The sequence below is a fragment of the Nyctibius grandis genome, chromosome 3 (assembly GCF_013368605.1).
Source record: "Nyctibius grandis isolate bNycGra1 chromosome 3, bNycGra1.pri, whole genome shotgun sequence".
Lineage (NCBI taxonomy): Eukaryota > Metazoa > Chordata > Aves > Nyctibiiformes > Nyctibiidae > Nyctibius > Nyctibius grandis.
In genome coordinates this window covers 93,788,037-93,802,937 of record NC_090660.1, presented here as the reverse complement: position 1 = coordinate 93,802,937, position 14,901 = coordinate 93,788,037, and the positions used below count along the sequence as shown (strand labels likewise).

The 14,901-nt window shown below is 41.6% G+C and overlaps 1 protein-coding gene across 1 annotated transcript; it reads right to left on the bottom strand.

Moving 5' to 3' along the window:
- Positions 1 to 5,905: 5,905 nt before the first annotated feature.
- On the bottom strand, positions 5,906 to 14,484 carry ABRA (actin binding Rho activating protein). Its single transcript, XM_068395819.1, has 2 exons — positions 13,641 to 14,484; positions 5,906 to 8,233 (listed from the first exon to the last, which is right to left on the bottom strand). The coding sequence occupies exons 1-2, from the start codon at positions 14,402 to 14,404 to the stop codon at positions 7,756 to 7,758; spliced, it is 1,242 nt and encodes a 413-aa protein (XP_068251920.1). The 5' UTR covers positions 14,405 to 14,484; the 3' UTR covers positions 5,906 to 7,755.
- Between the last annotated feature and the right edge of the window lie 417 nt (positions 14,485 to 14,901).

Here is a 14,901-nt window from a genome sequence, read left to right as displayed (position 1 = left end):
AATTAAAGATTGGATTCGTGCAGCTCACGGGGATTGGACCTTCATTTCCCCTATTCACTCTTGGAAAAAAGGGATTTGAGGCCCATCTACCCTGACTGGGGTCCTGCTCATTGGTAACTGGAGCAGCCATCCTCCTAGGAAAATTCTCACTGGTATTTCTGTTAGCTTGCAACTCACGTACTCGTGCCTGTAGGGTACTGGTAGGTTGTCCATGCCATCTGTTCATGTCCTCCCCATAGTCACGCAGGGTAAACCACAGGATACCTCGTGACGTGTTCCGTTTCCTTTGAGCCGGTCCAGTAGGAGGGCGTTTCCTCCTAAAGGCTGCAACACGGGCCTGTGTAGGTAGAGAGTCAAGTTTATTCTCGATCCTGGACAGTTTGTCTGACAGTTGTTTAAATGAGTCCTTGTTTTCCTTAGTCAGTTTTTCCACAGCCGAGACACGGGCCTGCAGTGGGGAAGAAATACTATCTTCATACTGTCGCATATAGTTAGCCATTTCGCCCACACTAGGTCATGCCATAGCATCTTCTCCCCAGACTAATATTGACAATGTATGGGCATGTGTTGGTGGAGCACTCTTCACAACCTTCCGGAACATGGATCAGTTGCATTCCACTTCATCAGGATCTACAGGATCTACAATGTCCTGAGGGTGTTTATAAATGATCTCTTGCACAGCTAGTTCTCTAAGGTAGTTAATACCTTTTTCTATAGTGGTCCATTTGCTTAGGTGGCTCATAACATCATCTTTATAGGGATACCTGCTCTTTACAGCTGACAAGAGTCGCCTCCAGAGACTGATAGTGTTCAACCTTCTTGGAAGCATCTTATCAATACCACCATCTCTGGACAGGGATCCCAACTGTCTGGCTTCTCTACCATCCAATTCTATGCTATCTGCCCCATTATCCCAGCATCGGAGCAACCAGGTAATTATTGGCTCACTGTCATAACGACTAAAATCTTTTCTTATATTTTGCAGTTCTTTCAGGGATAAGGAGTGGTAGGTTATCTCTACTTCCGAGTTCGAGTCCTCCTGTGATTGTTCTGCTTTAGAAGGACCTTTCTTGTCCTTGTGTAATGGGCCTTCTTTAAAAAGACGATCAAGGAAACCCTGACTCTGCCTGAGAAGGGCCCTCACCTGGGTCCTGTGCTGGCTCTGCCTTAGAAGCCTCTGAGTCATCATCCTTCACTTTACTAGCTGATTTCTTTCAGTGTTTTCTCCTGGTTACAGGGGCAGCATGATACCTCCCGCTGTTGCTGCACTGACATCTAATCACATAGCACACCAATAACACATTCAGGACACACGAAAATAACGACATGCCCTGTTCGAATTTTGCAGGAATCAGCTTGGCAAAAAAGGAGCAGATACTATCAAAATCAGTTAAAAGACGCCCGGTGTGTGCAGCTACGGATTCGCGATTAAAGCTGCCCATCATTGCATCATAGAGATAAGAGATCGGAATAATAACTGCCCAGTTTATCAGGACATAAATCAGTATCACAACCCATACCGAAACGACACATTTTGACCAGCACGCCCTTTTAAACCACATGTAAGCACTAACACACAGCACATACGGCAAGTAAGGTATGATTACACTTAACTGTAAAACAAGCTTTATAAAGAAAAGAGATAACACAAGGTTCACAAATGACATTACCATCTTCGCTATCTGTTTTAATTTCCAACCCCTCGTAAATCTCAAAGGAAGAAATCTGATACTCTCTTGGCTGAGCTCTCAGGATCTCCTCCCACTGGAGCTGGGATTCGACTTATCAGAGCAACCTGTCGGAGCTTCTCTCGAGCCCCACGTTGGGCGCCAATAAATCTGTCACGGTTTAAAGCTGGGCTGGCTATTAAACCTGCGGCAGATGCTCTCTGTTATCCCCCCCCTCCCCCCAGAGGGAAAGGGAAAGGGAAAAGGGAGAGAGACTTATGGGTTGGAAAGTTAAAACAGTTTTAATAAACTATAATAATGAAAAAGAGTATAATAATAATAGAAATAATCAAATATATACAAATATATATACAAAACCAAGATTGAGCTCCCCTGAAGTCAGCCACGTCACCACCGGCACTGCAGGGCAGGCTCCGGGAAGGCCCAGCCTGGGCCTAGCGATGGTCGAGAGCTGGATTCAGGAACGCACGGATCGGGATCGGGGGCATCAGGAAAACAGACGGAGTCCTCCCTGGACACCGGCCATAGCAGAAAGAGAGCGAGACCCTCGTGATCCCCCCGCTTTATACTGAGAATGACGTGTATGGGATGGAATACCCTCGTTGGTCAATTTTGGGTCACCTGCCCTGTCCGCTCCCCCCTGCAGCTGCGACCCCCCTGCGGCTCTTCACTCGTAAGCAGTGAGGAATTCAGCAGTGACCTTGGTTTCTCTCAAGAACAAGTACAGCAAGAGCCTTTCTGCACAACATCCCTACCGGTGCCTCAGTGATAACTACAAACTTCGAGCGTTATCAGTCCTGGAAGCAGACACTGTCTGCAAAAACATGCAGTTAGTTTCAGAAAGTGCAGTTACTTAGAGGAGACTTAGCTGAAAGCAAAAATCACCGAAAGGAAAATCGGCCTGGTTTAGGCCAAACCAGGACATCTTGTCACAACAATAGGGAGCTCAATTAAAAGAACAAACCTATGCTCTTTTTACCTTTAAGAGTACATGCTACTGCAATGTGAAATATAGCCACACTGTGGTACTAGAGCAGAGAGAGTCCAGCTGAGTGAATGGTGTACACTTACTGTCACTGTAGTATGTATAGACCAAAGTGGTCTTGCTGGCTGTCCCACTGCAGTGTCACCAGTGTCAGGTCTGTTTAAGCTCTGCTTTCTGCTGTCCTGCTTGTCTGACAAGCTTTGTAGTCCTTGTTGAGTTTCTGTTGTAATAGTTACGCTGGTAGTAGTACACATGCTGTTGAACTCTAAACTACTTTCAGTGTGCCCTGTGGTGGCAGGAGTGATTTTAGTTGAGATGTTGCTGTGGTGCAATTTATGCATCACAGCTGAAGTAGCAGTGGCGACAGGGCTTGCCAATATTTGTTCTGTGGTCAATGACGATTGAACATCTCGCTACAAATGTTACGCTTTCCACTATAGCTAATTTTATTTTAGAAGCCTTCCCTTGTTTTAAAAATGAGCTTTAATACTGAATGCTGGCTGTACAGAAACATTTTAAAGAAGGAATTACTGCCATGGAGAAGGGAGCTGATTTCCAGCGGGTGGGATGCACATGCAGTGAACTTGCTTCAAGCCACTGCAGCAACTTGTTGAAAAAATACAAAGCTGCGAAAGTCAAATTTATTTCTTCTGATATAAATTCCATGCTGTCACTTAAGCATGAAAGGTACATTCAGAATATGGAAAATGTACTTCATAGTTCCTGCAGAAGAGACGAGTTTTTTGATACCAAGGAAGGAACTTTACATTCCCAGCAAACTACACCCTTCCAAAAACAACACAGGGAAATGTTACTTATTAGATGGATATCTGTTTCAAATAAAACATCAGGGTGGTGAATACAGTATTTAAGAAAATAATGTGCAACTGTAAGCTACCATGAGAGAAACAAAGAGTTACTCTTTACCTGAAAAGTTAAGGGTTTTATTTTTTTAAGCAAGTCCAAAATAGGAAAGCAGGTCTTAAATCTATGAAGACTGCTTTAATCAAGCAGTTTCTGGCCTTTTATCATCTTACTACTTAGAATTTAAGTTGAATGTTTAAATTCTACAGAGGTCACACTAGTTTCACAGCAATTTAACAGTTACAATATGGTAGGAGAGTTAGACTGGATTAATTTATGGAGTACTTTTGTCAGTTTTTTAATGGATTCAATTTATTTTGTCCACCTACTTTGTATGGATAAACTTGTCACACAACTTCTATAACATTTTTTTTACATAAACATTTAACCTACATGAAACACTTCCATACATTGTAAGTTATGTCAATATTTAATATTTCCCTTACACAAGAGCCATAAACACTTTTCACAGTTTAGAAGGCTTTGCATGGTACTTCCTACTCAAAAGTAAATGAATGGAGGACAGTATGAGATAAATCATTAATCATATCACATGTGTGGTTTTCTTATCCAATTGGAAATTAAATATTTTGAGTGGAAAAATGGAAAAAGTTTTTGTTGCATAAAGTTTTTAACCTTGCATTGTGATAACTATGAATGGGAAGCTTAAGAAGTTATCTGCAGTGAGCTATAGATTTATGATGTATAGTAGTGACTGCATTGTTACACAGCTGATCTAAGGAATTAAAGGCAAGGAGAGACTTGAAGAGGGCTTGTGAGCTTGAAGGCTAGTCTTTTTTTCCCCTCAAGTATCAATTGATCTAGTGTTACATTCCTCTAAACCTGTAGTCTTGTTTGTATTCTATATGGTAAGTATAAATTGCACATATACATTTGGGCGTTCCAATATGCAAGAAGACATCAGCTGAATGAATGTTGAGATTCAAGAAGTAGAGTGCCACTGGACCGTTCTGTTGCTGCATGTATTTGAATAAAAGTTGTTTGGTTCTCTCTGCTACATTCCATAAAGGAGAAAATAGGAAGGTTCCCCATCTCCTCAGCTTAGTCCATCCTTACCTCTCTTCCCCCTGGTGTTAGTATATGCGTTATATGAAACTGTTAAAGTGTAGTCTTGTCCACAGGGACTTCTGATGGGCGTACATGAGTCTGCAGAAAAGTCGAATGTCAATAATATGTTGCTCAGAAATGTTTAAGTGGATGCAGCTTTTATGAATCTCAGCATTAACTTAGGTGCAGATAGGCCTAAATTTCAGATGTTTACGACTGGGTCAGGAGCAATTGTTGCCTCCAAAGTAAATGCTTAACTTGACCTAATGAACCTGGAGGAAGATGGCTGCGTTTGAGAATGCCAACAGCGTTCAGTCCAAGTCAGGTGTCTGCCTCCCTGCATTGTGTGGGGCAAGAACAGGAAAATGCCAGAGCTAAATCTGCTTGTAATCCAGTCAGCCCAGCCTTTTCTCTCAGTAAGCATGCAACGAGGCAGAGATGGCTCTCGTGTGAATGAAGATTGTTGGCAACACTTGCTGCCTGCCTTTTGTGTAATGATTCCTTCATGAGAAGCAGTGCTCAGCAAGGAGAAGACAGAGTAGAAGAGGCTCTCCACATTTCCATGTTCCTATCGAACAGGTAGGAAGAAGTGGAAAAACTTAATTTACTCTGCAGTTTCTACAGGCTGCTTTGTTGGCTCAAGACCTAAGCCAGGAAGGTTTTTTTGATTCCTACTTCAGCAGTACATGCCTAGTTGTATACCAGATGTTTCCCTGAAAGTGAAGTAGTAGGTGGCATAGACTTCCTATCAAAGCACAAGGTCTTATTACATGCTGTAATTGTGCATAATATTGAAACGCACCTCTTAGTGGTATACTACGATTTGAGTGTTTCAGTACAAAAACGTATCAGTCCTCTTGCCTTGGGTCAGTGAATGAAAGTAGATGTATATGATTCCTCATACAATGGTGAGATGCTCTTGGGCTTTTAAGACACACGTGAACATAACACTGAAAAAAACATCTGTGGTGAGCTGTATCTCTGCTGTGTTGTCCTGTGTCAGGACCTTCTGTTCTTGTGAGCAGAAATATGTAATTCACTTAACTCTAATGTGCCTTCAGTCTGTATTCTTCGTATGGGTATTTTGTATAAAGACTGTACTTTGTGTAAAGACTGTTTCATTTGCATGGACTCTGAAATCTTGTTCTGGTGCTTTGGACAGAGAAACCTCCACAGGGAAATATTTTAACTGCCTGTGAAAAGGAGGCAGTTATATTTTGAAACAACTTATTGATGTTTTACTTCACAGAATATGCAGATGTATTTCTTCTCTAGTGTGTGGGAGGAATAACCCAAGAACTAACCAATTAAGGGTTTTATTTATAGTTCATTTACTCCTTTGGCAACCAAATTTCCTCAAGAAAATTTAGACAACTGTAAAGATCATTACATAAAAATGTAAAGAATAAAGTAAGAATATACAGGTAAACATTATGATATGTAAGTATTACACTTAGAGGTCAGTTTTGCAAGTCAGCTTGAGTAGTCTGAGAGATCTCAAGAAAATGTTGTTAAATAAGTTCCACTGAATCCATCTTCCAATTAATTTTTTTCTTCCATATATTCACAACATATAACTGTCCCTAAAATATTAATGATTTACATAGACTTACAATAGACATAGTAATCTGTTCTTGTATCACTAACTTATAAAATATTTATTTGTTCATTGGAGCTTGAAACTAGAGTACCTTTACTCTCATAATAAGATAGCAATACTTGTTTTATAACAGAGACAAGATGTTCATGCACCTTTCCTTCTCTAAGAAGATATTTGCTCTTTCAGTTTGAAAGAATCTTATGGGGAAGAAAAACACTTCTTTTTCATTATACAAATTACTTGCCCAGGCATCTTGCTCCGAAACAAATGCTTTTCACATGAAGCATTTTTACAAAGATAGCTATTTTTACAGTAGTAGTTCAGAGAAACAGTGATCTATATAATCCAGTAAGGATTATAGACCTTACAGAGGTCTCCAATTTGTGCATAATACAAACAATTCTAAGACCTAGAAGTATTAGTTCATTAGCATTCTTCAGCTTCACCCAGGCTGAAATATACATTCTGATGTCTGACTGACATCAGAATGGTTCAAACAGCAAATGCTGTAAAATTAGGCCAGTGTTTTTGTCATGTGAAACACCATTTTCGTTAAAGTTCATTTTAGTTATGAACACTTTCTGTATCTTTTCTCACAGAGGTACATTTCAGTGGAAGATGTTGATTGTAGTCATCTTTTTCTATACACAACAGTACAAGTGCCTGACTGTTTTTTGTATGTTACATGTTGTTTTCCCGTGTATTTGTAAGAACTGTATTTACATAGATAATCAGATGATACATTGCACAGCATTGCATAGGAGGTATTTTCTATGTGGCTATCTATTCAAAACTTTTTTGTGTGTTACATTCTATTGGATGTTTTTTCTCCAACATCCACAACTCTAAATATGAAACTAATAAATTAATTATATAAATGCATTAAATATAAAATCTCATTTATAAAAAGAAGGATTTTTGTCTTAGTTTGTATGTGATATGTAAGGGAAAGCAGTGTCAGTAGTTGCCACAAGATAATACTGCAGTAGCATTTGCACATCCTGCCTGTAAAGGAAACAAATGTGATATCCTTGATTCTGTGTTCAAAGAAAACTATTTTTCCATGTATTTAAATAAATTAATTAGGAAGTACGTGCACAGGATCACGTTCACAGATCAAAAATTTGTTCTGAGTTTATGTCATTCAACTTCTGATCTGACATGGTTTATATTCCTGATACCCCAGCTGAAATAGTTGCGAAGATCTTGAATGTAAGAACAAGTAAAAATTGGAATTCATTTGTAGCTATTTATACTGCTGTGGGTTTTTATAATCAGCTGCTTATATTCGATACAGATTTTTCTCTTTATTTTTTTATGTAGTAATTAACTGAAGTGCCCTGCAAGCCCTCCTGGTACAGAGAAAAATCCATTCATATGCTTGCATTATCGTGCAGTAGTTATAAAAATACATATTTAGAAAAAGGCTCAATGTCTTTTCTATGCAGGTGAACAGGGCGAATCTGGTATTCAAAATGTGCAAATGCTATAATAACAAGGGAGAAGTGGAGAAAGGTTTTCTGAAATAAGTTGTTCTGGTTGTAGCGTGCTTATTTTAATAAAGTAATTATGACATTATCATCCCTCCCTTGCCATAACATTTCTCCCTCAAAGTCCACCAGCCCGTGTTTCCTGGCTCTCATGAGAATCCCAACAACCTTATCCGAAATACGAACGTATCTCTCGAAGAGTTCCCCGAAAGTGACTTGGACCTTGCCGTCGGGCCGTGGCTCAGCCATTGATTCAATGATGAAGCACAGGTCCCCAATCTCCCGGTGGATGTGGGCCTCTGCTCTCTTGGCCCTTTCAGCAGTTTTGGTTCCTTCCTTTGGACGGCCGTAGCCTTCATCTCCTTTGTGCAGGCGCATGGACATGGCCAGCTCATGGTCGAATTCCTCGCTGAAGGGATTCAGCTTCTGTGTTATGATGTGCTGGTCAGCCCATTCTTGCCACCTGTCCTTCAGGCTGTTAATGGGGCTGTATTTCTTCTGGGCTTTGGTGCGTGCCTCTTCGTTAAACCTGCTTGCACTGGAAGAAACAGAAAGGGCATTTGAGCTTTGCATTTCATCATTTAATTACATGGTTCTGCTACTAATCTCTTCTGTTAACTTGATTGCTATGTTTTTGCAGACGAGATGCTAACCACCAGGTGGCATGAGCTCACCACTTCTGAATTAGTCCTTTGGGGGCTTTTAGTCCACGTTCCAGTTTGCACTCAAAAGCAAATTTGCTGGTCACAGCTTGATCTCATCTACACTACCACCCTCCAGCCTAGATTTGAGCCCGTTTTGATGAACTTTTGCCCAGAATGACTTAAGTCCATATGGGAGCCAAACAGTCTGTTGCCTATTACCTGCGCTTTCTGTACCTTTGGTCAGTCACGCAGCTGCCCAGCCTGAAACCTGCCTGCACTGATGTTATAGATGACAATAACTGTAAGCGTACGGACTGGGTCCTCAGCTATTCTTGGTGGAAAAACAGAGGGTAGCATCTAGAAAAATCTGTCCCCTGTAATAGATGTTGATGTTTAAAACAACAAGCTAATAGAGTGCAGTAGCTCTGCCCATGTTTATATGTTTTAAGTATGGTTCTGAACAAGTATTGAAGTTCAAAATTCACATTTGCCCTGGCAAGGTACAAGCCTGAAAGAAACTTGGGGCTACTGAGATTTGTGTCAAGGTCAGAGGATAACAAAAGGCCTTCAGAGATCTTATTATTTTTGTGTATGTGTGTGCGTAGCAACCTCATATTGCTGGATGACTCCAGGCAGACAAATTGTTGATACTCTTTCCTCCAGTGGCCAATCTCACACGTTGTGGAGGAGCTGTAGATAGTCTGAGCTAGTCTTTGTGCTGTCAGCATCCTGTCATTGTGTCTGTACAGAGCTTGGCTAGGGAGGATGTTGCATTGCAGCTGTGCCAAAGTAATTTGTTTTCTAATATTTTTACTCCCCAGAAGGCTGGTTTGAAACCTCCCCAGGAATGTCAGCTGAATGTTAACAGTAACACCGGAGAACCAAAATACAGTTAGCAAAACAGTACAGAGGACTGCAAATGTGCAGAAAGTTTTGTTTCCCTGCTGTTTGGCCATTCCTTTGTTTTCTCCTAAGCCTGGTGAAAGAGAGAATAGGAGTGACAGAGATGTCCCCACTTTGGGTCTGTACACCAGGAGGGTGCTAGTACTGGGCAGCACTATAGTGCTAGAGCAGGAAGTGCAGACACTTTGTGCTGGGGATAGAAGAAGGAGGAGAGCAGGACCACTCTTCTAGCTGTGGAGTTGCCATTAGCTTGGCTTAGCTGTATTGAGAAACTGTATTTGAAAAGCTCCAAAATTATATTCCCCATCAGTATGGTGAAAAGCATCAGAAGACTCAAGCACTTAAGTGTTGCCAAGTAAATGCACCTTGCTTTTGTGGTGTGTCTGCAGAGCATCCTGACAGTAGGCAGCATGTATATACCTGTGGATTTGTGCATGTGAGTGATTAACAGGTAGGTGTTGGCAGGAAAGCATTAAAATATATCAGTGGGGTAAAGCTAGGCCATTTTGTTTCCCAACAATAAACCAAATCCTCCTGTATATAAGCTGTTGTAATACAGAGAAAGGGAAAGCTGTAATCCTTTGCCTCTTGGCCTGAATGGTGGCTTCATTGCCCAGCGGAACTGTGGGCATGGGGTTTGGTTATGCAAAACAATTGGTCTCCTGAAACCTATGAATCTCTCAAAAGCCATAGAAACCCTGTGCCAGCGCAGTCCTAACTCCAGCTGAAGCTCAGATTGCTTCCCCAGCATTTCGTGTGTCAGTGACAGGGAAAAAAGCCCTAGGTGAATCAAAATTGCCCAGAAGTGATACCAACAGTCTCAGTGAAGCTGCTGAGCAGATCCAGTCATGGAGGGCTTATCCGTCAGCTGCAGCCAGCTGCTCCCCCTTCTCTCCAAGGGCCGTGACCCCTGAGAAAGTCCTGGAGCTTCAACTCCTCAGGTTGAGAGGAAAGAAGACAGTGAGTGAGATAGCGTAACTCTGTAAAATCTTTGTTAAATCTTTTTATTTAACTATTTCTGATGGCTGAAGTGAATTTTCCACATTGTTTAACTTACTGGCAAGTTAACACAGTAAACTATATACACGTAGAAGCATTTTTTTTCATGTTTGTGCAGCACCTACACACTGGATTGTGGATCCAAAGTGAAGGTTGTGAGCATTAACCCACTGTAAAAAGTGCTTTACCAGTAGTGATCAAGTAAGTTAACCTGTTAACCAGAATGATCACCCTAAATGCATTCTGTACTTCTAGGAGAGCAATGTGCCTGTTCCATGTTCCCTCTGATCCTTTCTGTAGGGGAAAAGCATGGATCCCTTTTTAATGTTTTGAGTTTCATATTGCTGTCGCACCCCTTTGACTCCTAAGCAGGAATGAAATAGTATTTACTAGGCCTGTAGGCATTAACGTGCCTTTTGCTAAGGATGCAAACTTATGCCAGTAAATGCTGCAGCTGGAAATGATGAAGGTGCTGATGCAAGGAAAAAAAAATACTGACGCTTATTTCCTGGAATATGGAGAGGAAAATGGGAGATTTGCTTTAACAACCATGTGCTTATGGCCTTTTTGAAGAAGATTAAGCCATGCTGAAGGGTTCATAAAAGTAGCAGGCTGAAATAATGTATTCTGAGGCTATAAAATAAGTGAAAAAAAAAAGAGTAGTTCAAAAAAATCCAATCCTGATAACAGCACTGTAAGTGCAGAAAATTACTTTTGTGTCAGATTTTGGTAGAAGAGATCTCTGCGTAACAGAGGGTGTTATTTCAATCGTTTGCACCTCAGTAAATGTGGCTAATAGGTTTTTTCCTAGGTAGCAGCACTAAAATTAGACATGAGGAAACTATAAGTTTAACAGATAACTGGTTTGTTTCTACTATAGCATTTTTAAAGTGAGCAATTTGTTTTGATTGAAGTTATTTGCAGATAGTATCTGCTGCAAATGTATCCTCTTTTCCCACTGTATGTGTGAAATCTTTGTTTTGAGGTCCTGACTTCTGCCAAAGGATGGTGCACCTGGTCCCTCCCAAGTGCAGGGGCCACAAACTTTCAAGCTCTAGATTACAGGAGAGCTTTTTTCACTTTGGCTGTTAACCATTTGCTCCTTGTGGGAGATGACTAGTCAGCTGTATGGCAAAGCTTCGTTCTAATCCCCAGTCTGAATGCTTAAAATAGCTGTGTGTGTTCAGGTAGCTGTGCTGAAAAGTACTGTATGGTTGATATAGTGCTTAGGATATAGTTTAGGGATATTGTTTAGTGGTTGAGTTGGTAGTGTTGGGTTGATGGTTGGACTTGATGATCTTAAAGGTCCTTTCCAACCAAGATGATTCTGTGATTCTGTTGAAATGCATGACTATGTAAGTTACAGTCTTAATGCTGGTCATGGTAAATGCTCGTCAGTAGTGAGGTGTAAAACCCAAGCAGTGGGAATGATACAGCCTGTCTGCAGAGGGCTCACAAAGTCTGTCTTGGCATTTTCATCAGTGCTGGTCCCAGTTTTTCATTTCTGAAATGGCGATTAGGATACGGTATGAACATGCTGGCCCTGATCCTCTGATTCCTGCTGCTTTGCTCATCTTTTACACACAGGCTAATTGGGTGGGAGAAAACCCTGCCTTCTCGTCTCAAATTGCCTCCTGCTCAGCTGCATTGCATGCATGCGGGTGATGGACACCGAGTAGAAGCAGTGGAGACATAAGCCCCACCACAGGATGGCTCCTGGTAGGAACCCACGTCCCAGTGCCAGCCTTTTCCCTCCCTGCGGGCTCAGGCGGACAAGCTCTGCCGAGCCCTGCCTCCGTCCAAGTCATGCCTCCAAGCTGCCCTCCCTGCCCAGCGACGCTGGCGGGCAGCACGTGGGCTAAGCCTTGGCCCCGGCTCGGCGCCACTGGCCTCACAGGCTGTGCTCTCCTTCCTCACAATTTTACAGCTGGGTGTGAGGTTTTACACCAAAACAGTTCAGGTTCAACCACACTTTCTCTTCAGCTGTCTTTGTGCTGGGGCATTACCAGATTTATAAAACAAAGGAAAGGCACGAACAGCGTGTTACATCTGTAACAGCTGCCTAGGGTTTCCGATCTTGCAGCATTGGACATATGAATCTTTTAATCTTTTATTGACAAAACAGTGATGAATTAGTTTGGCATCTGCCCATTGGCAAGTCTGGCCACAGCACAACTGTTTGTATCTGTCTTCTGGGAAGGTGCTGCTGCTCGAGATGACTGCGAAAGGAAACTGGAGAATTTCTACCCCACTCTGCTGGTCCTCTGCTCTTCTGGGTGACTTCCCAATGATGGCACAGCTATGGCTGAACACCGCTTGTTTACTACCTGGACTCCAAATTTAATATGTGCCTGCTGTCGTGTAGTAATCTTCAAGCATGAGCCTCTTACTGAAAGAAGTGTTACTCAAAACTGATGATATGAATTTGCTGCTTAATTCAAAATTTTAAGTAAAACCTGTGATAAGTCTGTAGGTAAGTAACAGATTCTGCTTCCTTTTTCTTCACGCTGTTTACAGGCATAAGGAAGTCTGTATGCCAGGAACTTCTATTTCCACAACATATTCAATGAACGTACTTCCCCCTCCCCGCCCCTTATGATAGCGTACCCAGAGAGAGACGTGGAATTTGAAGCATCTATTGATGATTCAAATGTTCTTTTTGTCAAATGATTTATAACATATAGCATGATTCAAATAAATCCTGCAGATGTTGAAGCAGGCTGGATGCTTTCTAATATATGGGGTCCCAGCTCCTGTGAAAGTTTCTGTTCATTGACTTGATGAATTCCAAAGCCATGGAAAGCTTCCAAAGAGAAGCAGTGAACCCAGCTTTTGTTAAGATGTACTTAAAAGTAATTCCTGCAATGTCTATTTTGGACATTGTCTGCAAACTACTCCCAAGAATATTTACAATTTATACTAAGAAAATAGTGAATAAGTATTTGGAAATATTATTTGTCAAGTATATTGCTTTAGGCTTAACATTTGCTGAAATAAATTAATAGCTGTGGGCTCTTGATGAGGTAAAAATTGTTATTCTGAAATATGGACTAAAGTATTAAGAAGTAAGTAGTCATTTTGATGAACCAGTAAATCCAGTGTGAATATTAAATATAATTAACATTTCCCAAATATAACTTCCTGTGTCTGTTATGTATATAGCACGTAAAACCCAAGGCTATAGTCAGATGTTGACTAACTACTTAAGCACAGAGATGTGAAAGGTTTCCTGGAGGTCTTTTTTTTTAAAATTTTCTTCAAGAGTAGTAGTTTATCTCTGATATTTCCTGCCATTTCCTCCCCACCCCCCCCCTTCCCCGCCCCTTCCTCATGGAAACATGTACCTCTCTCAGGGTCTGCTGACCATTTGTGATAACGTAATAAAGATGTTTTACTTACAAAGATGGTGCAGGTCGTTTAATCCTCACAGCCGTCACCTCTTGGTCACTGTCTTCTTGCTCGAGCTTGTACTCTGCTTCCCCATAGCCACTGTCCAGGCTGTCATCACGACAGTTAAGCAGCAGTTCCTCCTTAGCCTCCTCTTTGTCCTCTTGTTCCATCTGTTTCCAGCCCTTGGTCAGCTCCGATACCACATTTGAACACTTTCTCCTTATAGTTGGAGATAATTTGCCACTAAGAATTTTGTCAGTAGCATTTGATTCTTCTTTGAGCTTGGTCATCTCTGAGCTGCTTTTGTTATCCTCATATCTTTCACTGAGGAGGCTAACATCACCTCCTCGTTCATAGGCTTTGCTTACAACTGTTTTAGTCACCTCTTTGCTTTTAATGCTGAGCTTTTTGAGGGCTTCATCTGATTCCCTTGAATTTTTCTCAGCCTCTCTTATTGTCACCGATTCCTTTGCTGAAGATTTTTCATCATCTTTTTCTTGGTCCCTCTTGACAGATGGAATTGGCCATTTTTTGAAGGATCTTTCTTGTACAGGCTGAGCTGATGAGTCTTCTGCAGAGGGGACCCATCCAGAGGGCTCTTGGGCTTGCTTTACATGGTGGTCAGATGCCCACTGCTGCCAACCTCGTGCCAAGCTGAAGACTAGGCTGGCCATTCGGATCTTGTGGACAGCCCTTTTCACGGGAGCAGTGCTCGCCTTTTCTTCAGGAGCCATGTTGCTGTCTGCTGCCATGCTGGCTTTTCCACTTCTCATGCTAAGCACCTTCTGAATGAACTTCCCGAAGTGGATAATGTCCCTCAAAGAGAGCTACAGAGATTTAAATAGAAGCAGGGTACAGTTTGTGCCGATGGAAAATATGTGAAACACTTCTCACAAAGATATAGTATCCTCACTGTTACAGAGGTCTTTTTTTAAAACGCAGGGTTGCATTTCGTCACAGCAGATGAATGATACATGATGTAAACAGGGTGACACAGACCTGCACTGGAAATAGTGGGAGATTAACAGCCCCTTTCCTGGGACTGCTCAATTCTCAATTTGTTGGCAAGGGTCGTCTTCTTCTGCAAGTGCAGAACTTCAGTTAGAGATACTGAACAGAGTGTCTGAAACTGCTAAATGTGAAGTGCTGTCAGTTGCTGACAACTGTGTCCAGAGACAAGACCCCTCGTCATCACAACTAAATAGTGGCCCTTGTCATGGCGTGTAAAGCCAGAAGCAGGCTATGAATGAGAAATTTTTAGATGCATTTT